The sequence below is a fragment of the Prunus mume genome, linkage group LG3 (genome assembly GCF_029339155.1).
Source record: "Prunus mume cultivar Tortuosa linkage group LG3, ASM2933915v1, whole genome shotgun sequence".
Lineage (NCBI taxonomy): Eukaryota > Viridiplantae > Streptophyta > Magnoliopsida > Rosales > Rosaceae > Prunus > Prunus mume.
Window position 1 is genome coordinate 26,185,917 of NC_142700.1, and position 27,112 is coordinate 26,213,028.

At 37.2% G+C, this 27,112-nt stretch overlaps 2 protein-coding genes and 1 pseudogene across 2 annotated transcripts; 1 reads left to right on the forward strand and 2 right to left on the reverse strand.

Moving 5' to 3' along the window:
* Positions 1–8,897: 8,897 nt before the first annotated feature.
* On the reverse strand, positions 8,898–10,346 carry LOC103327071 (protein DOG1-like 4). Its single transcript, XM_016792971.2, has one exon. It carries the CDS (start codon positions 10,204–10,206, stop codon positions 9,388–9,390), a length of 819 nt encoding a protein of 272 aa, XP_016648457.2. The 5' UTR covers positions 10,207–10,346; the 3' UTR covers positions 8,898–9,387.
* Positions 10,347–13,820: 3,474 nt separating this feature from the next.
* On the forward strand, positions 13,821–15,893 carry LOC103327090 (8-amino-7-oxononanoate synthase-like; annotated as a pseudogene).
* Positions 15,894–16,786: 893 nt separating this feature from the next.
* CDKE;1 (cyclin-dependent kinase E;1) lies at positions 16,787–26,439 on the reverse strand. The gene is made up of 16 exons (XM_008229352.3): positions 25,951–26,439; positions 25,582–25,692; positions 25,384–25,487; positions 25,250–25,292; positions 25,045–25,143; positions 23,790–23,859; positions 23,377–23,471; positions 23,199–23,232; positions 23,025–23,109; positions 22,810–22,887; positions 20,071–20,118; positions 19,508–19,540; positions 19,118–19,223; positions 17,767–17,979; positions 17,550–17,668; positions 16,787–17,258 (listed from the first exon to the last, which is right to left on the reverse strand). Exons 1-15 carry the CDS (start codon positions 26,203–26,205, stop codon positions 17,603–17,605), a joined length of 1,440 nt encoding a protein of 479 aa, XP_008227574.1. The 5' UTR covers positions 26,206–26,439; the 3' UTR covers positions 16,787–17,258; positions 17,550–17,602.
* Between the last annotated feature and the right edge of the window lie 673 nt (positions 26,440–27,112).

Consider the following 27,112-nt stretch of genomic DNA (forward strand, 5'->3'; position numbering starts at 1 on the left):
CACAAAAAAAATAATATTATAATTTCATAAACTCAGTAATCAAATTAATCCAAATTATATAAATATGCAAGACAATCCATAAAATACTTTCATAATCAAACCCTATATCGCCCAATTCATATACTTTAATAAAAACCATAATAACAATAATAATACCTGGAAAACCCATGTCACATTCCGATAAAATCACAATCCAAAACCCAAAAATTCGTTTACTTTATAACTAACAATAAGTTCTAGTAATCCCATAAGATACTATAAAACCATAGTCAAAACATATATCAAATCCCAATAAACCAAATAAGCCAAGTTCTAAATCCGATCTCACTTATGCATGCAATTCCATATTTGAAAAATAAATGTCCACAGCAGCAGGTCTATGCTACTCAATCCTAAGAGAGCTCTTCCTCTAGAATGCGCGAAGCAAGAATACCTAATCGAGAGAATAAATGGACTTAATTAATACGTGTACCCAACAACGAACTTTAACTCAAACACTAGTTCTCATGTCTCAAAGTAAGTGTGCACGACTACCGAAGAGTTTCTAAGGCCAATCTAACACCTTTCGAAAGGTGGAACAACCTCGAAAGACTCACGGTCAACTGAGTGGTCAAACTTTCCATATTAGTTAAACGTGCCCGTGAGGCCCATGACCTCCTATTTTCTATTCTAAAGTTTCTATGGGTCCAAAAGTTTGGCCTCGATCGAGCAGTCGAATGTAAGCCAATCGTATGATCAAACGATGATCACTTCACCTAACACTAGAATCATTGATTTGGAGTATCCGAGACTCCGATTATCGATCCACAAGTTCCTACACGATCCTAGAGGTACAGAAAACAACATATTTGAAATTAGGACTGATCGAATGGTCTGAACCTATTGAACCCGAATATCGCATATTAGGTGCAATATCCGTTCGACTGTCAAACGGTAACGTGTTGATCATGTTCTAGATCGAAGACTCGGTCTGCTTTAAGCGTGGCTTGTGGATGCTTGCAACAACATGTTGATCATGTTCTCGCCCTTCTTTTTGTCTGCTTGTTCCTGCTCGACCTGCATGAGACCTCTTGAACAGCTGGTCGATGTATTCGTCCATCCTTCTCTCTTCACCTTGCGGTCGAAAGCCAAGGTCTCGGACCAAGTTAATTTGGTTGAGAACTTACCTTACCAAGTTGTTTTAATTGTCCATTCTCTAGGTCAGCTAGTCTGGAGAGAATAGTGTGGAGCCCAATCGCACAAGGGTTAGGGTTTCGTTGAAGGTGTACGGGGGAGCGTACGTCGAGCGTGGCAACAAAGGAGGGAATAAGTGAAGTTGTTCCAAGATCAGACCGTAACTTGTGATGGTGGTGAGATTGCTTTGATGGGAGGTTTACCTTATGGGGTGGTAGCGTCATAATGGTTGCTGGATCTGGCCCCTAGGCCTTGTGGCTACAAGTGGGTTCTGGCTAAGGAGCCTTGAGACGGGACGATGCTGGCCGTAAGGTCGTGAAGGAGATTGCAGCCGGACCCGTGTGGCTATGAGGCAACGGTGGCTGCGACTAGTTGGTGTGGCTGCACGGCTGTTTCAGAGATGAGGCCATGAGACGAGTTGCTAGTTCCAGCTGCTACGCCTTGTGGTTGCAGCACGGCTCCAACCGTGGGACCATGTGGTGGCGTGATGACATGAGCCTGCGGTATGTTCACAGCGATGCCATCATGAGGAGGCGTCGCCGCCATTTCGATTGTGGAATTGTGGGACGAGTGGCTTTGTCCTGTTGCGGATTGAGCCATTGCTGTAGTCTTGCTTCTTGTGTGTTTGCTTCCAACCATGGTTATTTGAAAGGCTTTGGTTGAGCTATAAAAAAGAGGAAACAGATTCCTTTGATTCAAGAACACGCATTGAGTATAACTCGTGCTCTCAATGAAAGTACCAAATGTTTGTGCAAATATCTCACGGGAGAATATAGTTGCTTGAAGATCCTTCGCCTTTTGAACTTCTTTCTCTCTCTTCCTTGATTCCTGTAAAATCAAACTGGAGTAAAAGACCACACCCTGGGTTGGCCAAAGGCTCTCTGATGCCTAAGTTAGTTCGATTGAATCCTTGAGAAACTATAGCTTAAAAAGGGGTATGGAATCGGGTGGTTGAAGTTGTGTGGAGAAAATATGGAGAGAGGAGGACAGCAAGAGAGAGAGAGTGTGTAGGGTTCTCAGGTAGAAATTGTATTACCTTGTGTGTTGAATGTAACCATGTATTTATAGGACTCTAGGCATCTAGGATTTTTCAAAGAATATCTTCTTATTTGGAAAGAAGATATTCTTTCTCCATAATGTAGAGATTGAGTTAATTAGGAATTTGATTGAGATGAAATCACTAATTGATGATGATATCTCCAAATTAGGATAATATCCTAAATTCGTGATATTATTTTTTTAAATAAAGATAATATCTCATACTTAAGATAATATCCCTATTTTTAGTATCAATTAATTGACCAAATAAATGGGCTCAATTAATTGACCAATGAGATATTCTTTTTATCCACGTGGCACCTTGTGATTGGCAACCAGATTATTTGCTCTAGGCATGGGTTCGGTTTGGGTTGGTTCGATTTTGGGCTCAACCCAGACATTGAACGAAGGCTTCAGATTAGTTATTTCGGAACCGAACACAAAACCATAATCGGTGAAACCGACCAATCTGGTTAACCGGAGATGGTGGTTAGATTTGGTTCGGTTTCAGGTTTAGGCCTAAGAGAAAGAGAGCAAGAAGAATCTGGGAAAAAAAATAGACCAAGGGAGAGAGGAAGAAGAAGACGGAGACAGCGGAAAGAAAAAGGAGAAGAAGGAAGAGAAGAGAGAGCAATGGAAAAAATAGAAAATAGAGAGAGATATGGAAGACAATGCAAAATAGGGTGAAGAGGAAAAAATTGCAGAGATTGACAGAGGAATGAGGAAAAAAAGAAAGAGAGAAGGAGATAAGAAGGAAAAAAGAAATAAAAAGAGAGAGGGAGAGATGCAAAGAGACAGAAGGAAGAAGAAGATGGGAAAAAAAAATAACAAAATGAAGGCATTGGGAAAGATGAGATCTGGGAAGAAGAAAAAGAATACAAAAAATACAAAAGAAATAAAAAAAAGGTGTTGGTTTCGACGCATCTTCAGAGGCAGTGCATGCATAAGTCCACTTACATGCTCTCACATTTTTTTTAATAATATTTTTTATTCGGAGTAACTAATTGTATACTATATTCATGGCAAGATTACACAATGTAAACCTAGTATCCTCCACATATAGTATATGGCCCGAATAGGGATCTAGTTCAGGGCCCACACCTCAATCTTCAGGGGTGAGAAGTACCTCGTAGAAGATCTGCACATTAAGAACAACTATCAAAGTAGGAGTATACTGGGGGTGATCCCAATTATACTTTCTCCGATGATCAAGTTAGATGTGCTTATCATGTGGAAAGAATGAACGTAGGGTTTACTAAGTGAGAATATTTATTATCTTTGTCCAGAGATAGGTGAGGGGTATTTATAAGGGGGAGAAAGAGAGACCAAGATATTTTTATGGAAGAGATCTTTTCTCTATCCCCTGGGTTGAGTTACATTTAATGTTATGTTTCTGATTACCCTACTTCTTGACAGGGATTAGGTGGCGAAGTGACAGGTGGACAAGGATGGGAGGTGTATTAAATGATCCCTCTCCATCACTAGCCTGTTCATTTGGAGATCGAAGGGTAAAGCGACACCTGTTTAAGGATAGGATGTGCATCAACCGACCTTTCTTGCATGCCAAGCTATCTCATTTGATGCATCTCTAGTTTGGACATGGTGCCATAGTGGTCGGGTCGGTTCCTAAACACCCGATCACTAGTCTCATACTATATTCATCATATTCTTCTTGAGGAGCTCATTGTTGACGCCAATGGTATCATACATGATCGGCTCAGTATAAAGGTGTTTTGGCCTATCGCGTCACGTGGTGTCTTCTGAGGGACTCGACTCACAGTGATAGTATGAGCTATTAACACACAAGAAGGTTGTTTGCTCTAATGCAAAGCAAGAATGATTCTTACATGGAATTGTAAGGTTTGAACCCCTTTGTTGCCAATTATTTTTTGTAATATTTGGCTTGTCAACAGTAACGGTCCCAATTCAGATAAACCGATCCATTTAAAAATCTCAAACTGTAAATCGTACCAGACTGACCAATTTGGTTTTATTTGAAACTAATATTATAAAATAAAGAAATAAATAAATAAATAATCGGACCAAACAAACCCGATCAATTTGGTTTGGCCAGTCTTCCGAGTTGGCGGTTTAATTGCCCAGCCCTTTGCACGCACAAAGGCTATAATATATTAATCCGTTTTGGACTTTTCGAATAATTGATTGCAATGTTTGAATTAAAATGCATGGGTTTTGGAATAGCAAAATATTATTTACTGATTAAATGAATATTGGACTGCAGCAGCACTCCGTCGTCATATGCTATGCTCATGCTGGGCCACGTAGCAGCATTGGGCGAGGCCACGGAGGAGGAGGTGGGTGTCTTTTTAATGATTTGAAGAAGGCCATAAAAGAAAAAGAAAATCTGATGACCAATTTAATGCTAGGTAGTAGGGTACAGCGAGCAACTGGGTACTATCAGTGTCACCGGTTCTCTAATCGGTGTCTCTGATAGTGTGGGTGATGGTGGGCTCATTATCGTATAACACAAACAAGTTGTGGGGCATTGGCAATGGGCAATGGGCAATGGAATAAGTGTGGGTGTTGGTCTCATTTCTGTTGGGAGGAAGGAAGAAGCAGACTCAGCAGAGCAGGTAATCAATTTGTTTCATTGTGGTTCTGTGACTGTGTTTTATGTCTTGTTTAAATTTCAAAATCATAAGCCATTCAATTTTAGTTTAATTGCAATTTGCTTTAATTTCGTGTATTTCATGTGGGTCTTTGAATTGAGCCATCTTCTTCTGGGCATTGCATTGAAGCAAGGAAGGAGGTCTAGGGATTAGGGATTAAATGCCTCAACTCTTTGAACAAGGCTTTAAGGCTTTGATGCTTTGACATCTATGTCACCATGTTGGTGTGCACTAGAGAGGAAAAGGCTAGAGAGGATGATCAGCTACCTCTCATTGTCATACTACCCAATGATGGCCAAAATTACCTTAAACCACATGTGGAGGCTGCCCACATTGCACCTTGGTTGAAGTAATACATGGTGCATTCTGTGTCATTCTTGTGAAGATCTTGTGAAGATGCTCTGTCATCAAATTGCAGAAAATAATTTGATTCACGGTTGATTTTTTTTTTACATATAAATTTTACCAGAAACAAACTTTCATTCAAGGAAAAAGAAAGAGTACAGAAACAGAGAACAACATGTCTTCCTGCCCATAAGACCTGACTATAAATCTTTATGAAATTTAAAACATTGCAAAAAAAACATTCAAACAGTAGACTTTAAGACACTACAGCTTTCCAACATATTAATGGTTGGATCTGAATAAATTTTTTGAATGCTTATTCTTGTGTCTTTAATACAAGATTATTTCTGACTTTGTTTTTGGTCCTTTTTTAGGATGGAAATTTAAGGATGTTAATAATTCAGAACCCATTCCCGAAACTAATAATGAACCTGTAAAAGCAGTCCTTGCTGATAACCTCCAGATATAGGTTTCAACTCTGTAAAAACTTGTGTGTCTTTATCAACACCTCATTCATTGCATGATACCTATCTTTTTTTCATACAGGTTTTGCTTGCTTTTGCACATTCTGATATAGTTAGGTATTTTATTTCCAATTTGTTCTTACGAAACAAATCAGAGGTGGTGATCTTGGGAGATCTTAGCTAGGACTTGAACAGTATCACACTAACAAAGATATCTGAACTTGTTGTACAACCAGAATTTCGAGATTGACTTTTGTTTTATTTTGTTTTCTTGTTAATATTTGTAATGCAGTCTTGCATCTATCAAACACAACCTCGTTAGAATGTATTCATTTTCTAAATCATCCCTAGAAATCAATAGTTTGGTAAAGGAACAAATTGACTGAGTCCTTTCCATTTTCCCATTCATCATAGCTATTAGCTTGTGCTCTGCATTCCAGCAGTGTCACGGAATTTGCATCTATTTCATGGTTTAGATTGTGTTGGTAAATTCTGAGAAATTAAAAGTACTCTATGTCATGAGTTTCTTTGGAACTGTGTACTTATTTCTAAAAATATCATGGTTCCATATTGGATGAATTGTCAGGTATCAAAGCGATCAGCAGCCTAGCACATGGGGTTGATTTTACAACTTGAATATAAAAAATTAGCCAATAATCAACATATTAACACTCAGCTGTTTCAATGCACAAGCATATTCGTTTAGCATTTTGTTGATTCTTTAGGTATCATATTTAACTTTTTCTAACACTTTGGACTTCACTGCAAAACGGACTCATTTATTTTGAATTTTGTCTCCTTCCCTAGGAAAGAATGAGGCTCTTAACAAATTTTATTTGTTGCTTCGGTTATACATTGGTGCTCTGGGGTTCCAACTTGCAACCTCCTTGATGCTTTCTAAAGCATGATATTTTTTGCGTAACAGAGGATGTCAAGGATGATAATTCAAATATGTTATTAAGAGTAAATGAGGAATCCCTTTTTCGAATTATGCTAATTTTCTGAACAATGAACTTACTGGACTTTCCTCCCATGATAACACGTGTGTTTGGACTTGGATGCAATTACATTATCTGTTCCCTTCATGCCTTCCTGCGTGGGTATTTTCTGCATTGTGAAGAAACATACAGGTTACAAATAGTACTTAGTAAATGAATATTTGCCATTCTGAAAGGTTTCTAGTCAGGTGAATTGAAGGGTTTTTATTTTGACTCTAGGTTTTCTTTCCTTTTCTCTGTATAGAATGTCAAGCTGGTCTTATCTATGTCAGCAAGTGACTTTTTTTTTTTTGGTCGAAATGTCAGCAAGTAACTTTAATATGGTACGTTTCCTCTCAAATTCTTCTCTGCTATGGCAAGGCTTGGTGAGTCAAGGATGACAAACCCTGAATGAATGTAAATTTGTGGTTTCTTCTGAGTCAAGGATAGAGCGTTATATGCATATAGATTGATACCATTTAATGTCTATGTTATATTGATATCATTATATGCATCATAAATTTGTTGACTACTATTGAAGCTTTTCATTTTGTTGGTTTTAGATAGCAGTGAAAGTAGGGTTGAGTTATGGTTGTTGTCAAAGCAATCATCATCTCTGGTTGTAAAGTTTTTCTGGTGTTAAAAGAAAATAGAAGTTGCTTTTGGGGTTGATACCTTTCTGCTCGTATGTGTCTTGGAAAAGAAGCGTGAATTCTGTGGAACAATTTTGAGGGTATTGCAAGACCCATAGTTATGTTGTGACAATAAGGAAAGAAAAGTATAACAAAGTTTATCACCCCATTTATAAGGCTTTTTCCAATTATAACTGTTGAAGTGATGTGTGTGGCGGTATAAACCTTAGAACTTTACGTTCAGCTTTCATATATAAATATGTAAAATATTGCTAAGTTTGATGATTGCTAGCTACAATTTGTTATTTATCTCGTTTGTTCCTGTCTCTTTTCTTTCTTTATATATATATATATATATATATATATATATATATAGTTTCGTTGTCTGAAAGAATCAGTTAAAACTCATGCTCGTTTTAAGCTTTGACAAAATCAGACCAAATATAGCGTGGTAGTGATAGGACAAACTAATTTCACACTTCACTCTTGATTTAGTTTGCCAAATGTTAGATCTGTTGGTACACTCTGTTAACTTCTCTAGTCGTTGTACCATGTTCTAATATGTGGGTTCATCAAGATTAGTTATTATTTATTCCTTGTAATTGCATTTGATTTCAAGGTATTTTGCTCTTTCAGCTGTCTGGGTTGCAACTGAAAATCATCTTCGAAATAATATCTTCACCGTACGAGGATGCCCAATTATGTACTTTACATCTTTGGGTGACAACCTGCTAATGTATGATGGGGATAGAACAGAGGACACCATTAACTTTCTTCAGAATAATTGGTATAAGATTTCCAAACCAGACTCAGTAAAGGATGAGATATGATTATGGTACGTTCTAGACTTTTGTCTTTTACCAGAACTAATGATATCTATCTACAATACTGCTCATTACTTTTTTCTGCTATAGTAAAAAAAAAAAAAAAAAAAAAAGAAATTAAATGTTGTTACTTAAGTCTCTGTTGCACATTGTCAAAATTTTATTACTCTCTCTGTATGTTAAAAATCTGTACATAAATCCATATCTATCTCGTGTGGCGACTGGAATCACACAGCACTAGGTATGTATGTGGAGAGTAAAACTTGTACTACTGAAATACTACTACATAATACTAACATGGTGTGTTCAACCACTCATGGATAGTAATTTATCAATTTTTTTTTTTTTCATTTCTGATACACAACAAACATTAAAAATGCAAAATAAAGCTTCAAATTTGATAAAATGTTAATGAATGGCTTCCTATGAATGGTTAGACATTCTACGTCAGCGTGATGAAGTGGTATGACAGTCGCACGGTCTATAAGTACCAAGTTAAATTTGTAGAGGTCTTCTTGGAAAAACCAAACAAGTCAAACTAGAAGAACAGTAACTGGGAGGGAGAGAGACAGAGAGATTGTTGGCCTTTTTTGTTAAAAGTTTAGGACAAGAAGCATTTCTATTACTTGAAAGGTATGGAAATTGGAGTTAGGAATCCTAGGAGTGCTGGTGGTGTGTTGGTACTCAAAGGATTAGCAAGCCCAATTATTTTAAAAGCAATTCTCAGGTGCAGCTGTGATGAACAAGACTGGAATTGCTTTTAAAATAATTGGAGTCAGATATTATGATTAGACTTTCAAATGGTTTCATATCAGGAGCGACAACCAAGGAATAGGCAGTGTGAAATTATTCTCAAAGTAAATTGAACATAAAGTAGAAAGGAAACATAAACCGAAAATAAAAGCAAAATAAAGGTCTCTATCAGAAGAACTCGGAATAACGAAGATGGGGCTGATGAGTCCATGACACCCGATTGATGAAAAGGGGCTCTGGTCTCCCAGTCGGTTGCGTCAATTGTTCATTCCCCGTAGCTACTAGTGTAGTTACTGCATGAATAACAATAATTAGATAAGACATATATTATATATATATATATATATATATATATATATATTTTGACAGTTGCATCGACTATATTTCGTAGCTGTTGTTAATTAGGTTGATCAGGCCCCTCCATTCCGGCCATTGCTTCATACATTACACCTCTTGACACAACTTTTTGCTTTCTTCTTTAAACCCTTTTGGATTTTGTGGGTTGGTTGGTCCTAACTTCTAAGTACCTCCAACTTTTGATGGATCATAGGCTAAGATGAATTGCCACGGCTGCTGGCGTCCTCCTTTTTGCCCCAGTCATGAAGCCTCAAGTGCAACTCAGCAGCAGCAATCAAGAAATGGACGGCCTGGATTGGAGTCAGAATGTGTGTGATGGCTTTAAGCGTTTTTAGCCGTAGACTGTCAGCCCTCTGCAAAATCTCCTCCAAACCTCGCTCCTTGGATGCCAGGATAGACTCAACTCGGTCCGCTTCAACTTCATGCTCATGACCACCATTAGCGCTCATCAACTCGGTAATCACGTGTGACAACTCGACCGTTGACGTGTCTGCCACTGACTCCTGCTGTTTGGCCATTTTCTCTGTGATGTCCCTCTCATCCTTAACAGTCCTCCTCTGCAAATGGTCCACCTGCATGAGCTGATGCTGTGAGATATCCGTCAAGTCACCTGTACCAAGACCTTCAATCAACTCTGTGAGTCGAGCCTCGAGTTGCAAGCCAGACTTGGAGTAAAAGAGATGAAAAGTCATGCTTGGTCGCCACCCACCAATCCAAAGGAAGGCATCCTCTAGGGAGGTTGTCCAGGAGGGCGAAAGCATCCTGAGAACGTCTTGCTTGACCCATCTGGACTTGGCCTCATAGTATTGCTCATAATGCTTCACCACACGCTCAACCAGTGTTCTTAAACTTGTATTAGTATTAGCTGCAGCAGTAGTGGTGGGGTTGCCATTATAGAGGTTGTTTTTGGAGGCAATGATGAGGTCTTGGAGATGTTGGTTTTGTTCAGCAAGCCAGCACTCAAAGAAATTGTGGAAACTCTCGTGCTCAACATCAAAAATGGTGTTTGTCATGGCTACCTCTGTAGCAGCTAATACAAAACAGACCCTACTACTTTTGTGTTATATATGTGTGTGTGTGTGTGTGTGTGAATGGACGAAACCCAGAGTCCCAGGTTTTATTGTGTAATGTTTTTATTTTATACAGGGAAAAGGTTGGGTTGGCAAGTAGGTCATGCGAAGAGGTTCTGGTTCATTGTACCTTATTTATTTACTTCGTACCCAAGTTTCAGAAACGAAGGTGGGTCAAGTTGATGAAGCAGCAGAGAATTCCAAGCTTAGGAACTGTCAGCCTAGAATACCGAGAATATTTTGGATTTGCTTTGGCAGCGTTTGTCGTTTTCTTTGAAGGAAACTAGCGTAAACTCGTAAACAGAGAAGCTCATAGGCGTCATGTCGTACATATCCAATATCCCATGCATCAAGTTCGTTCATTTCATGCCTGTTGATTGATATTTGTTTTTTACCCAAAAAAAAAGTCACATAGTTTGTTTGTAGGTCCTGTGGGCGCTCTGCTTTCACGCACTACAAGTTGTATTGTGACTCTCTCACCATAAATAACTCAGTACGGTGTGCGCACACAAGCTTGTCTACAAAATATCTCATAAATATATGTATAAATACAACTGTGCTCCTCATTTAATAATCCAATTTTCTTATTCCTTTTTCTTATTTAATTTTTACTTTTGAGTACAAATGATAGCTTAAATTACAAGGGAGGGGAATTTTTCACACATACACAACTATAATGTTGTGATGATTTGAACCTAAGATTTCTAGTCTGCAAGTCAAGATCCTTTTCCACTGGACTAGATTCCGTTGATATTTTATTTTTACTTTTGGGTAAACTACAGATAACCCATAAACTATTGCCTTATTTTTTAAATTTGTTTATTGATGATTAACAAACACATACGCAAACACAAAGATACCCCATAAATTGCCCCCACCTTCAATGGGTCTGTTAAATATTTTGTTTGCCTCACGCCACTTGTATCCTAATTATTCAATTATTCAAATTCGATGAGAGGTCTAATGGGAGGAGAGGAGCATGCTAGGATCTTGGGTAGTTGTGGAGGAGTGGAAGCGTCTCCACGAGGAAGTCACATAAATTGAATATGGGTCATCTGATAGAAACGTTGAAAGATGTCGACCACGTCACTTTTATTTTTCATCCCATATAACAACATCATAAGAGTGCAATCATCCACAAATAACACAAACCAACGAACTCCTAAGATTGTAGATATAGGGAAAGGTCCCTAAACATCAGAATGAATTAAATCAAAGGGCATAAGCCATCTATTACAACTCGGAGGGCAGGATACCTGATGACTCTTAGCTAAAATACAAGTCTGACATTGGAAAGCAGACTCGTTGACACCATTAAATAATGCAAGAAACAAATGTCATAAATATTCAAAGGAGGCATGACCAAATCGGCAATGTAGCAACCAAATCCGGTGATGATGAGAAGTTTCGGTGCTACCAGTAGGAAGAACCCGACTAGTTGCCACATCATCCACATAATAAAGCCCTTCCTTTTTAGTACCACAACCAAAGACCTCCTATGTCTGGATATCCTGTAGTAAGACAAAAGACGGATACATCAGTACAAAGCAATTTAACTGCTCCGTAACTTGCGGAACAGATAATAAATTACTAGACAAAGATGGAACTGGTGACACTTTTTCGAATGGTAAAGCAAGTGTCAAGAGTATAGAATCATCCCCCATGATAGGAGTAGCAGTATTATTAGCAGTCAGAACATGATCACGATGAGGCAGAAAAGTAGTAGAGAATAAAGTGGAATTATACGTAATATGGTCAGTAACTTCTTAATCAATAATCCAACGTGTATCGCATGTATCATGGGCATGGAAAGCCCTGCCAAAGTTACTTGGATGCGGCATAGGTGCAAGAGGTGTTGGAGTGCTTGAGACTACGGTCACTACCAGAGCAGGAGTAGCAGTAAGGTGGTCGTGCCCAGTGGTGACGTCATGCCATAGAAATGACAACATCTGCCACATGAGCTTTGCAGCCCAGTTGTTCCTTTTTTAAATGCCTCTATTCTTTCTCCCAATCTAGTACCCCATGTAATGCCCAGCAGGTATCGATAGTATGTCTCCTTTCACTACAATGATCACACTTTAGTTTGTCTTTTTCTGAAGTCAGGTGACGATGCGGAACGATAAAAGAGCAAGACCATGTAGGCCAAGAAACCATAGCAATGTTTTTGGAAGCAAACACAATAGCAGGTTCCCCAATCTTGGTGCCGAATCCAAACATAGTATTCTGGCGTTGAGCCTCTCGACGGACCATTAAAAAGACATTTTCAATACTTGGAACTTTATCACTCTGTAGAATATCACTGCTAACCTTTTCATAAGAATCGTCAAGGCCAGCCCAAAGATCACACATAATAAAATCATACACACAATCTACCATAACAACAGCCTGAAAAGTTTTCATATCATCAGTACACTTCATTTGAAAAGGGCATCTCTTGTCCAATTCAAGCCAAATTGCCTTAAGTTTGGCGAAATAGGTAGAGACAAAACGACCCTCTTGCTTGAGACGGGTAGCCTATCACTGCAATTCATAAAGCTGGGATATGTCAAAGTGATCATAAAACATCACATCTTATTAACAGCATTCCAAATTTCTTTAGCAGTAGGTAGAGTATGAAACATTTTAACAAACTGGGTTCCATAGTTTGTAACATCCAACTTTTTACAGTAGTATCAACAATTTTCCACTTCCTAAATTGTGGATCTTGGGAATCAAAGGCATCATGAAGTTCGATCATCAAAGCCCATATCTCATAGTTGGATCCATTCAATTTGAATCACATGGGTAGATTGGTAGACGATTCAGTACAAACTGTCACAATAGGGATAGAAGAAGAAGATTCAGTAACATCCGATATGGTGATAGATGGCGCGGCGCAAGCTTTGGTGTATAGGCATATGTGAAATTAGAGATTTTGTTAAGAAGAATAATTCTCTGTTGTTATTGATAGAGCCAAAAGGCTAAGTATTTATAGAGATATTACAAGAACTAGGAAAACTAGGTTACTTGAGACTACTCCAAATCAATTACAATCAACTAATTAAAGGAAACTAAATAACAATTTAATAACGTTCCTAATTTCCAACACTCCCCCTCAAGTTGGAGAGTGGATATCAAGAACGAACGGAGATTGTGAAAGGTGTTACTCCCAAAGGTTCAAGCCTATATGTAAGGCATCTTGAGGCTGTGCAACGGAGGTAGGTCGAGATTTGGAAAAAGAGAAGAGAGAATGAAAAATAATGATGAAAGAGGGATCAATGAACACAGTGGCTGGTCAATGAGATGTCGTGGGTTGTCCAAAGACATGATGGCTCGGTGAGCGTTGATGAGGCTCACGGAGGAAATAAACGGCTCAGGATGACGAGGCTAGATGGGTATCGATGAAGGCCAAAGATGGCATGGTTGTGGCAGCGTAGTAGACAAGAAAACTAGGGCTCAATATAGAGACATGACTAGAGATTGATTTGTATATAGAGCAATAGGACATCTTTGGTAAATAAAATATTGATCATTGAGGAGAGGGTGAACAACACGACTGTACAAGATGAATACCCATCATGGGTGAGGGATGAAAAGCGCCAATGACTCTCAATTTGGGAGGATTTCAAAGATTAGAAACTAGGGTAAACATTTGTGAAGAAAATAAGGTTTGTAAAAGTTTCAAGAGACGCCCTAGAATCTCATACCATGTGAAATTAGAGATTTTGTTAAGAAGAATAATTCTCTGTTGTTATTGATAGAGCCAAAAGGCTAAGTATTTATAGAGATATTACAAGCTTAACTAGGAAAACTAGGTTACTTGGAGACTACTCCAAATCAATTACAATCAACTAATTAAAGGAAACTAAATAACAATTTAATAACGTTCCTAATTTCCAACAGCATAGGTTTAGGTGTATAGGCTAGGTGCAACGGAAATAGGTATTTTTTAGGATTAGGGTTTTGATGTTGTAGAGACGGATCGGAACCCACTCTAATACTAATTAAAAAGTAATTAGGGTTTAAAATGATATGTTTATTAATCTCTCAATGAGGAATATATATACTACTTACAGAGTGGGTACAAATAGGAAATATATACAAAATCTCTTAATTCCACTCAAATTAAATAATTACAATAAAATACAAATTCTATTCCTAATATGAACGTTGACTTTGACTCACACCAACAATTTATTCCTTAGGATTGCCTTCTTTGGGAAATGTTGGCTCTCTCTTGGCTGCTGGAAAAACACCTTTAACTAATGAAAAAATTGCCATTTTTTCTGATGTACTGAACCATGCGTCAAAAATTGATGGTATTCGTCTTGCTGGACGACAAAAATCTGTAGGGATATTCATCTATAGAGACATTGCGACATGACTCACCTTAATGCATTGTTGTAGGTCTTAAACTATTGTTTTAAATTTGTGTGACTCTTCTTATTGGATATGTACTTCATTGTGGCCTTAGCTTAGAAAATTTTGTGTGACAGATCAAGTTGCACAATGAGGAAGAAAGTCGTCGTGACTGATAGGCAAGTGTCGCTGTTTTTAAATGCTACTTTCTGTACCATCATTTCTGTTGGAATCAAATTTACATTCATATAAAGTATTCCTATTTGATTTTATTTCTTATATTTCTTATGGCTTGTATGTGTCTTCACTACAGCTTGTTTAATATGGACGGAGACTTTGCACCAATGGTTGAGGTTGTGAAGTTACGCAACGAGCATGGCTTTCTGTTAGTTATTGATGATGTAGGTCCTCTTGAGTTATTCCACAGTGAAAACTTGTTGACATTTGTGTTGGGACTTCGAGCAAGGCTGCAGGTTACCATGGTGGATTCATATCATGCAGGTAAGTATTCATGCTATCTTTCCGCTTAGATATTGTAAGTGCTTAGAAAGGAAACATGGTGTAGAAGGGAAATTTGGAATCGGGTGCAAGACTTTCGTGCGCTCACTGGAATCCTCATAAATAGTCCCATAATATCTCTATTGTAGGGAGCGAAGAAGAGAAGGCTCTGCAATCGAGCCAGTTTTCTTTCCCTCTCTATCTGTTTGTGAGTGATCTGGAGATCATTCTACAACTGCATCTGACTGCAATTAGACCCCCAGCAGTGCCACCTGACAAGTCTTCGTTTTAATTTTCCTATGTGCTACAGTATATTTACAAGTCTGGGTTGTATTCATCTTGTTCATTTTGAGTTATGATGCTTTGCTGTTTGACTTCAATATCCATCATCATTTAGAGGAATGGTATTTGATGCTTCGGTTCTGTTGTGTAAATTTTAGTTGCACAAAGTTATTACTTATACCCCTTAACTAAATTGGCAAAAGGTTGAGTTAAAATCATGCAGGGTCTTAAGGATTAATTACCATAACCAATTATATAGAAAATTATTGGTCATACATTACAAAGTTTGGAAATTGAAATCTAACTCATTACAGTCATGAAAAATTTGGGTCTATACTTTAGTTTCCCCTCCACAATGGATGAGTTGAAATTATATCGTTTCTTTGTGGACTTTACATTATTTTATTTTATTTTTCACCAGGCTACGAGTGACATTAAGCGCAACACACACAAGGGCTGCACTCCTCCTTTGTGTCAAGGCTTTAGAATTTGATTTGTTTAGATTCCAATAGTTCATAACTGTACAGAGAATGAAAGTATCAAAACACATTTACTGTAATGAGAAGTGAACATCACTTCATTTAGGATGCATGTGGCTCTGCCTTCATAAACCTCCTTTACACCCTTTTTAACAAGGGCTGAAACGAGACATCTTAGTACTCACATGTGGCAGGTCGTCAGCCTTAAGTTAGCATTAGTGATATTTTGATGACAAATGCGGTTCCAGTTTCAGAGCTGTAATTTTGGGTTAGGGGTTTAGGGTTGGAGAGCTCATTTAGTTGATGGGGAGGGTGTTCGTTTTGAACTTGGAGGGAGACTTGGGTGGAAGAAAAATAGGAGAGGCAAAGGGTGTTTAGAGCTCACAATATCGCATATAGCGGCAGTCTTGACCGGGCGCCTCTCAGCTATGAGAAAAACTTAGTTATCACGCGTGTCATAATTTTATTGGCCCGGATAGCAATATAGTTATCATGCGTCATAACTTCATGGAAGTCTTTCTCCTTAGTTACAGGCTACATCAAGTACGCGTTTCTTTTTTGTCTCTTTTTTTGTTGGTCATGAAACGATGAAACCACCAAACTTCTATTGCCCTTGTTCATAATTTTGCTATTTCAGGCCCTAAAAGAATTTTTCAGACTCACCAAAAAGAAACCAAAAAAAATTGGTAATTTTATTATCAAATTTAATTTTCTTCATTCTAATATTTTATTATTACTTATTAATAACCTGAAAATCTGAATGTCATTTTTTAGATACCGGCCAAAACTAGAATGTCATTTTTTTGATTTGTAAAGGGTGGTGAAATAATTTGAGGCCAGCTGCTCAAGGCATAGTCTCTTCTCTGAAACCATCATATGCAACCGTGTTGCACTTGTGCATGAAAGCTCTAAGGCATGCATACGGATTTACTGAAAGTAAGAAATTTATTAATTAATAAAAAAGAACATTAATTAGAAGAAGAAAACAATACAATTTTTTCTCTAAATAACACTACTCTTCTTAAGATACATATATGTAACAGGAGTCCCAGTTAATGGGGGTTTAATCCAAACAAATGTGTTCCTTCCTATACTCACCTACTATCCTTCTCTTTTCTCTATTAGTGAGGATGCATAAATACTTAGAAGTAACTCAGCAATGTGGCAGCCATACAATGCTGTTTAGCTAACTTTCTGCTTGGTTCACAACAAACTTGTACAGAAATCAAGTCATAACTGTACACGTCTACACGAGCCCCAGTTAGAGTGCAGTAACTGAAATTTTCATCCCACTGCAGTAACCAGTAGTCCAAGAAGAACTGAAATTTCCGCTACTGCATTCCAGTTCTGACAGAATAAGAACTACTTTGTTGTCCTCAATCTTCATATTTTGGAAGACTTGAAATGCATGAATAAGATGAGAAGGATTTCAGGTAAGCGGCAAACAGTCTAATATATAGGTTGTGAAATGTCATAGCTTGAAAGTTCAGTTTTTTTTTTTTTTTTTCTTTTTCCGGTTGTAATAAGTTCAAATATTTATAAGATTGAACTTAAGCTATCTATCACTTCCACCATAACCTCATGCACAAATAAATTATCCAATATGAAATAGCCTAAATGCTTAACATATTAAAGTGTCTTCGACTAGTCATTCTATTATTCAAGCAAAGCATCCAAACAAACACTAACCTTCATGAATTTCAGAACAGCCATTGCAACTAAAGAACTAGCTGCAGTATTCCTCAGAAACGTCTGGATTTCTGCTGTGGAGGGTATCCCATCCCCATCCCAGTATCTTTCCTTCTCAACTGTAATTGAAAAAAGAAACAAAAATAATATCAGCATGTATCAAGCGAAAGAAGCAACACTTCTACATTGAAACAATTTAGGACTCATCGCAATATACCTGTTGTTGGTGATGGGCCTGGGATACACCACGCTGCATTGGAATGCCACCAGGATTCATTCCACCACCCATCCCTGCCTGAGATGCAAGGTTATAAGCAGTCATACCCTGAGGCTGCATTCGTTGCATGTTAAGCATCGGCCTGGGCATGGATCTGTTCATCCCTACATGAGCACCTGACATGCTTCCAGATACTGCATTTCCAGACGATACCTGGTCCAGATAATCAGATGAGCATGCACACATCCCCTAGAGTATAAAGCTTGACATGCGAGACTTCCCATGTTCTCTATATTAAAACATGTTATTTTTCATGCAGTACACTCATAATATGTAGTAAATGACTCAAAAGTATGAATTTGTTCAATGCAAGGACGCAATTTATAGCAGATCAATAGTTGAATAAAATTCTATTGTGAATCTCTGTCTTCCCAATAACAATTAAATCAAAGGAAAGGGAAGAAAGAAAATGTGGTCCAATTAATTGTAATGTAGATATCAAGATGGCAACAATATGTGTGTTAAAATTTAATATCGATACAAGTCCCACCAAATTCAATAAAATAATGACAAGTTGGCAGCCGACCAGCATCTGAAAGAGAATATGAATATACAAAAACGGCTGGAAGGAGGTTCCAAGTTCTGGCATACAGACATTGAACTAAACTAAAAGCATCTCCCTTCAACAAGCACATCAACTTAAGCAACACTCATTTATGTAAAGAAACATAATTATGTCCATTTGTTAATGAAGCATAAGGTAAGAAACATCAGAATATTAAATAAAAAAATTATATAAAAAAAATGTTCATAGACAATCACTTAACCAATTAGACCTTGAAAAACCAATGAAACTGGTTTCCATGCATCTGTTTTTATAAAATATATCTAAACCCATCAATTTAATTTTCTAATCCGTATCTTCTTAACAGAAGATTTGTATGTCACAAGTCACAAGAGGAAAAGGTGACCACTTTAAGTTTATGCATCTTACAAAAGTAAATGTGCTGATTCGGCATTCTAACAATATATTATCCGCTGTAATTTACAGAATAGCAACACTATCATACTTTCTTGTTCTACATCCAACACATTGAAATTAATATCCATGATTAAAATTCTTTCAAGAGTAAATCATTTTAAAATATATATGACACTCCTGAATCAGTAGACTACACAATTAAGTAGCCCTCCATTACATTTCTTTATTCTGCCTTTCACTCCCATTTTGTCTCAAATTCCAACTAAATTTTGGCAAAAAGCATTGTTTATTACTAGGCCTTCTCTTAAAGAACTGCAGCTTTAGAACAGAAGACTCTACCCATTTAGTTGTAAAACCATGTAAGCATACCGGTTGTGAAGGTTGAATGCTAGTTGTCCCTTCAAAATCTGTGGTTGTGTCTACTGGACGAGTAGGATAATTTACTACTTTCTCTCCTTGGGTGGGTACCAATGCACTGATCATTGATATCACAAATACCTGGTCAAAATAGGGAACATGGGGGGAATATACAATAGCATCTAATACAAGTTCTCCTTTTCAATCTTTTTTCTTTTATTCTCAAACTTCTTTGGTATTCATGAAAATTTTGTCAAAGAATTGTAAAATAAGGAGACTCAAAATGGTGAGCATATCACAAGGGACAAGTTCCAAGATATAAAAATAAAATAATAAATAAAAGAGGGGCCGGCAGGGGGGGTGGGGGGGGTGAGGAAAAGTTAAAGAAGAAGAAAACCTTACTTGCGCCCTGGTAGAGGTTCAATACGAAAATACCTGAAACAAAATATATGAAGGTTTTTAGAAAGCAGTACTCCGTTTCTCATGACAACTCATGTATAAGAGTATCAAAATTCTTAGCACAACATTAACTGTAAGTTCCTTCAAATAATTTGTTTACAGCATCTACCCCAGACTAATAATTTGTCTACGAAAATAATTCATGTTTTTATAGAACTTATTAAGTGGCCCCATTGCTAAGCTTGGGGAATGAACTAAATATTAGAATCCCCAAAACACCACTTGCTATTAGAAGCCCAACCAATACTACTTGTTTTACATGTTCTTTTTATGTCTCCGCAATTGAAAGTAAAATAAGCTTAATTAACTCTATGTTTCTTATTCGACCATTATGACAATTTGTAAGCAAAAATTTAGGGAGAATAACCATGAAAACATTTGTTTACATATTATATACGAAATATGAAAGCTCAGAAAGTATGCCATCCAAAGGGGGAGGGGGGAAAGGAAGGGAGAGAGAGAATAACAAGCATTATACAAAAGATATCAGAGACAAGAAGCTGTACTCATGCTCTAAAGCTTGTGCAGCTGTTATACGCTTTCGAGGATCATATCTGCATACACAGTTGTTTGGGGAAAAAACAGATGATTAATATATTTTTCTAACAACAAAAGTAAGGCATTATCACATCTGAAAACTTAATTGCATGAAATATAACTAAATATACAACCGGAAAATCTTACAGGTACAGGCTATTGTAACTAAGTACAACTTGAGCATACTTTCAAGCTATAATTTTAACACTTTTTAGATCGGACAACTGTAAATCTCAGAATTTAGAAAAATATGAGCAAAGGTATGATAGACAATGAGAAGAATGTTTGATCCAAGTTCCAACAGACAGTTTGGACTGAAACCAATAAGATGCAATTTATCGGTGTCAGAAGCTCCACCTCTCTAAAGCATTCACTCTAACCCTACTCCTGACCGAAAAAATCAGTGCAAGAAAAAGGCAACCAATAGTAAAGATTCCACTTAAATTCTTTAATCTCAATTAATGCCCCTTAACTGCTTTTCATAATTCATATCCAAATTAGCTTGTAAATAACTGAATTTACTTCTACTTTCCTTCACAACTTGTGAACAGAAAAGCATGTCAAACAATATGTTCCAATCTGGGAAGAACATCACTGGCTGACCCCATGTGTCACACTGAATGACAGTAGACTTGGTATCCTCATTTTATAGCCATCGAATTCATTTTAAATCACTACTAGCTAACATTTCTTCAAAGACTTCATGCAGTAAAAACTAGTCATCTCCCCAAAACTAACAACTCTATGCACCTCTCTGTTTATAGACCACCCGGTCACATTGAAAATATAGGAATTAAAATGATCAACCACCCTCAAATTTTTGTATGGTTGGTCAGTTTAATCCCAAGGAAAAGATGTTCCTTTAGTACCCTTCCAAATCCCGTGGTATTTACATGATTGTAAGAGATTGTCCCATTAACGTCTCCAGCTAAACACTGGTTATGATTTGATAGTGTTGTCTGCAGCCTTACTTTGTAAGTTAACGTGGAGCAGTTACTTTCTCCATTGCCCTGATAGGAAGTGAAGAAATGGACTTGACTACTTTCTGGAGAGAAATAAGTTAACGTTTCCCTTAACTCTTCTCTCCTTATACTGAAATCTATTCATAAATCTCTATCTCAAGGCACCCTTCTCTACACATATAATGGAATGAATTTGAAGATGATTTTCTGAGGAATATTTTGGGTTTCAATAGTCATTCAAAAGTTATCCCCTTTGTTTAATAAGAACTATGAAATCTGAAAGTAAATATCCTAATTAGTAGAAATCAGACTACGCATATAACATACACATTTACATATCACTTGCATCCCTTTCCAAATGCATCACAGCCAGCTTTCTCATCTCAATATATCCCTAATTCTTCCTTATTCTAAAACAGAAGTTCTTGTCCTAACATCCGATGCTCAATTAAAACATGGAGAAAATTAGTATGAGCGCTGATTTCTCACAATGCAAGCATCAAGTAGTCATCAACTTTGAACTCAATAGAGTACACAGGTAGTTGTTCTGAACCTTGGGGGAGAGTATAGGCATTATTACTTACAAACCTTAATACAGTCCGCACACATTATTCAATTTTAAATCCTAACTATTTTGTGCTCGTTATAATTATAATCCTTGAATCTTGTATTATCAACATATATGTGGAACCAAGAAACCATGTCTGTCTAAATATTCCACATGACTTCACTGTATTACAACACTATTCAGGTTGTATTAGAGAGCATCTACAATCATGCTCCCTATTTTTTAGTAAAATTTCACTAGAAAGCTATTTTAGCAGCTCTCTATCAAATTTCAACTCCAACCATACTCCATAGTTTGAGTCATAAATGTTTTGTTTTTTTTAATTGACTCTCTCTCTCTCTCTCTCTCTCTCTCTCTCTCTCTCTCTCTCTCTCTCTATTAAATAAAAGTTTAAAAAGTATTCAAGTAAAGCAGCATTTAACTATAGGGAGCCACTATGAGTTTTTTTCTCTCTTCTCAGATTTAGGAGCTCTTAGAAGTCCCCATCTTAAAGGTGGATAGAGAGCATGGTTGGAGTTGTGTTTTTTCAATTCCTCCCTGAATTTTATCTAAGGAGGTGGTTTGCCCACGGTAGATGCTCTCTATCATCCCAATTTTTTTAACCATAACTGTTGGTATGCTATAATTAGGATGCTACCAAATTTAGCTTCTTAGTTTGTTTAGGGATATGATTTAGTATCCTAAATTAAGGGATTGTGATTGTGGTTGCATCCTATTTAAACATTTTTCATGGTTATGACTAGGGTGATTTAACTAAGAGCAATTTTATGCTTATCACACACCTACACAACTATTTAAAAAAATTCCAAACCATTCCCATTTTACCCTCGTTAGTTTTCTTTTTACATTTTTTTCAAATTTAACAGAAAATAAAATATAAATATCCATGGCCAGAGACCATCAAAGTAGCCATGACATAACTAATGGTCATAGATTGGTATGATGGTAAGAGATGTACAGGAAAGAAAGGGAATGATGGCGAGAGAGAGAGAGAGAGAGAGAGAGAGAGAGAGAGTTTAATTTTTCAGTTTCAAATTGGAAAAATAAGGGCACAATGGAAATTATAAGTTTTTCGTTTATGGATATAATTAGCCTTGTAATTAACATATCTCATTCTCTCCCAATTTGCTCAACAATAACAAAATGAAATTTATGCAAATTCAAAAGGCACCACTTACTCGAGCATCTTAGATAGGAGGTCATATGCAGGACTTTTTAGAGAGAGGTGAACTACACTATACAGTGCAGTATTATCACTGTCAAAAGCATAGACCAAGAAAAAGAACTGGTTAGTTTGATCAAGGGGAAAAAAAACCAAAAAATGAAAAACGAAGATGAAACCACACATAGGAGAAATTAGACAAAAGTAATTCCTTCAGATGAGAAAACTTACTACTTATGCCCTTGAATATGTTGAAGGTCTTGTTGCCAGTGTGGAAGGTTTGCAAGTGTTGGCCACTTTTCTAGTGTAGGATGGCCTGATGTGATAACCATGGAATGTAAGCTAGCTCCATGGAGCATATAAAAGAAGACAAATGGCCTCAAAAAGTAAAACAAAACAAAGTACCTAGGACCTTGAATATCTTGTCAAGTTGATCAAGCTGCAGAATTGACATTATTTGTTTTAAGACATAATAGGATCAGAAAAATATATGAAAACTGCTGGTAATAAAAACGTAAGAAAATGGAAAGACAGTTGAGGAAAATAGTTGTGAAAGAACATATTATACACAGCGTTCCACAACCTGGAAAGGATTTGGTATAGCTTTGACTTCTGCCCCCTGAAAGAGTGGCTTCAAAGTCAAAAGCTCGGCAAAGATGCATCCAACAGCCCACATATCTAAATTACATTTTAAGGAAACATTGGTTTCTAAATCAAATACAAAGCTTCTTAGTTTTCCCAAAGGATTTAACCCACAAGAGATATGCAACGTATGAGCACGTGTATGCTCGTAAACCAGCCTGATGTCTGCTTGCACCACATGCAATCAGTATTTTAAATTCAAGCAGTATCATAGATTTACAATTAAAGCAGGAAACTATTTGCACCCCAAAAAAGCAACTAAAAAAAAAAAAAACTCATGTATCTATGAATATGTGCTCATGACTGTAATCACATTGCTACAAATAGAATGAAAAACTTGGTGTCAAAGGATACCAACAGCACTTGTATAGTGCTTAGCCCCAAGGAGCAATTCTGGTGCACGGTACCATATGGTTACCACAACCTGCAAGTAATATAGTTAACACAGTACACACTTAGTATTTATTGTTTCAATGGAAGTGGATAATAGTGTTCAAGTAGGGGTTGGGGGCAAGGTTTGTTACTCAAAAACATAACAAAAGGCATTGGCCAAGTACACAAAATTTAACAAGAAAAAGTAGAAAATTTAAGAGATCTAACAATCAATAATGGAAGAAAATGAGAAACAATTCACACAAAAATATACGAATGACAGAGATCTAACAACAAAGCAGCTTAACCACTGAATACTCAATATCTTTGAAAAATTCTTGCATTTTACTTGCTCTCAAATGCATCACACTGTCACAAATACAATCACATTTGATATCACCCAATTATTGTCTCAACCAAAGCGGCCTTTCAAGCAAGCAAACGGATCAACAAGAGATGTTTTGTAGCTTATCCCATATAAAGAATACACAGGATTACAATTCCAAGGAAAAATAAAATGCCAATCTTTAGGGATTTTCAATTTGCATAGAAATTGTTTTCCTCTTGGAAGTTATGGTTGTCGTGGAGATACAAATGCATTAGTTCCAAAAGGCATATAATTCAAGTAGAAGAATCAAAAAGGAGTGGAGAGAATCCAAGATTGGTACAACAAAAGTAACTAAGAAGATTAAAGCTCTAGATAGGATTGAATTCTAAATGGTACTCACTTCACGCCACAGACACAAGCAGGAAATCAAAACAACTTTAATTTCTATCACCGTTCACTTACTTTCCAAAGCTTATAAAGTAGCTTTTTTATAAGGGTTACTGACACATGAATCATTGAAGACCCAAAATGAATATACTTAGGGAATCTAGAAGACATAATTCGTGACAATTTAGACTTTGATAATGTATTTGAAGAGAGTAAGGATATGACTATAAAATGCAGACTTAAAATACATGTACAAATTGCATTATCTAAATGAAAATTACAAAGAATCTCAATCAGGTGGTGATTGTTACTTAAACGGACTAATTTATGAAACTTTGAACTTAGCTCCTGTATTGACTTAGTTATTTCGTATACCTTATGGTTACCGCTATTTAGCCTTTTTATGGTTATAAATTAGAAAATATTTTATACAAATACATCAGAAGTTAGAGAACATCACATACACTCTTAAAAAAAATGATGGCAGCTAAAGAACAAACTAATAAAAACATGCTTCCTTACCCCGTTTTCAGACAGCGACTTAAGGGGAGCCTGATATATTCTTGCAAGTCCAAAATCCGCAATTTTAACAACTCCTTGTTCCTCTCCATCACCCATAACCTAGCAACAAAATTTTGGGTAACATAGCAGCAACTTTTTGTCGGGAAAGCGAGTTTGCACAATAAAGGGGTATTCATCACATGAGATGAGAGAACGAAAATTATACCAAGATATTAGATGGCTTTAGATCACGATGAATGATCCAATTACTGCAAGGAAGGTTCCACACAAGCATTCCAACAAGTAAGATACAGCAATTGAACTACACATGAGCAGAACAAAAATAAAAGCCATACATACCTGTGGAGATAATTCAGTCCATTGAGCAGCTGCCAGAGCAATGTCTTAATGGTGTACTGATTGATGGAATGATTAACTTTGTCTCTGTGATGTCTAATAATTTCCTGTCAATACCATGTAAAGAACCCAGATAATGATTTGCTCAATCAATCACATTTGGTCTTTCAAAGAAGAAATGGGAAAATACCATATACTCACATAAAGGTCATGTTCGGCGTAATCAAAAGCCAAATAGAGCGACATGTCTGCGTGGTTGATGTGAACATTCACAAGCTTCACCACATTCTCGTGCGATATTTCTCGCAGCAACTGAGCCATCCAAAATATCTCATTTTTGTTAATACTTTCGAAATTTTCGTTAATGGGAAAATTCAAAATTAAGAGAATTAAACAAAAATAAAAAAGTGGGCGCTTGGCTTATGGGGAACCAGAACAAAATAGAAACGGAAAGAAACTTTGATGCCCCAAAAAGGAAATTATTTTTTTTCTAATCAAATTTCCCTGCGAAAATTTCGAACATTAACGTCTAGAATTCAAAAATAAAACGGAAATTAAGAAGAAGAAGACCATGATTTCGCGGATGGCGGTGGGGGAGACACCATCACCGTCCTTGGACTGCTTGAATTTCTTGATGGCGATGGATTTGCCGCGGTTGTTAGGAGGAGACTTGGTCCTGGCAAGGAAGACGAGGCCGTACGTGCCCTCTCCGATCTTCCCTATCAGATCGTACTGTTGCAGCCACTCGGGCTTATTACTATGACCACTATGGCTGTTGTGGTTGTTGTTATGGCCTCTGTTGCCGCTTGCGCTGCCATCACCCATGCTCTGTGCTTTCCACTGCCACTCCACCACCAATAACCAGTCACACAGATAGATATCTCTGCTCTCTCCTGCTCTCTCTCTCTCTATCTCTCTCTCTCTCTCTCTCTCTCTACCTCCTCCTTCCCCGACTCTCCCTTTCCAAATTTTATTTTTCAATTTTCGTCCAATTTTCCTTTCATTATTTTCTTTCCACTGTTGACCCAAAGAATTTGGTTTAATTAAACTTTTTTTTTGGGTTACATTTTTTAAGTGAATGATTTCTATATAAAACAAAGGGACTGTATTAGGGAAACCCGAGACTCATCTTACGCCTCTCAGCGCGCGCGGAGAAAGACATCTTCTTCTTTTTTTTCTTTCTCGTGACGACTTAAAGATTTTTAAATTATGATTGTGTTTATTATAATTATTATGTTTGTCAAATGACTTTTCTATCCCCGCGTAAATATGAGGATGAAGTTGCTCTCATGTTGATTAGGGAAATCGGAAATAACGGACAAATATCTCGCAACATAATTTCACTACTATTCAGATATGGGTCATTATTTAGCCCGCAGTTTATGGGCTGAAGTAGGTAGTTCGAGGTTTAATGGATTAAAACTCGATGTAGCCTGATGGTGAGGTCTATTAGGCTCGTCCCGTTCTAAGAGCAAGTCCACCCCAACACTGAAACCGGGCAAAAGGCCCCCCTTGCGAGCCCAGAAGGCCTCCAACGCGCGAGTAGCGGTCCGAGCAAGCGATGCATCCCACCGACGGGCCAGCCCACGGGCAAAATCCACCTAGGTGAAGCCCGAAGGCATTGGCGTCAGCGTTGACAAAACCCAACGGAATGGGTTTTTTTCTAGAAATCCGACGGACCTCTTTTTTTGGCAAAAGAAATTTGAATTTTAAAAAAAGAAAAAACCAAAAA

Bases quoted from the DNA above. Each gene is read 5' to 3' on its own strand.
- LOC103327071 (XM_016792971.2), bottom strand. From the start codon at position 10,206: ATGACAAACACCATTTTTGATGTTGAGCACGAGAGTTTCCACAATTTC.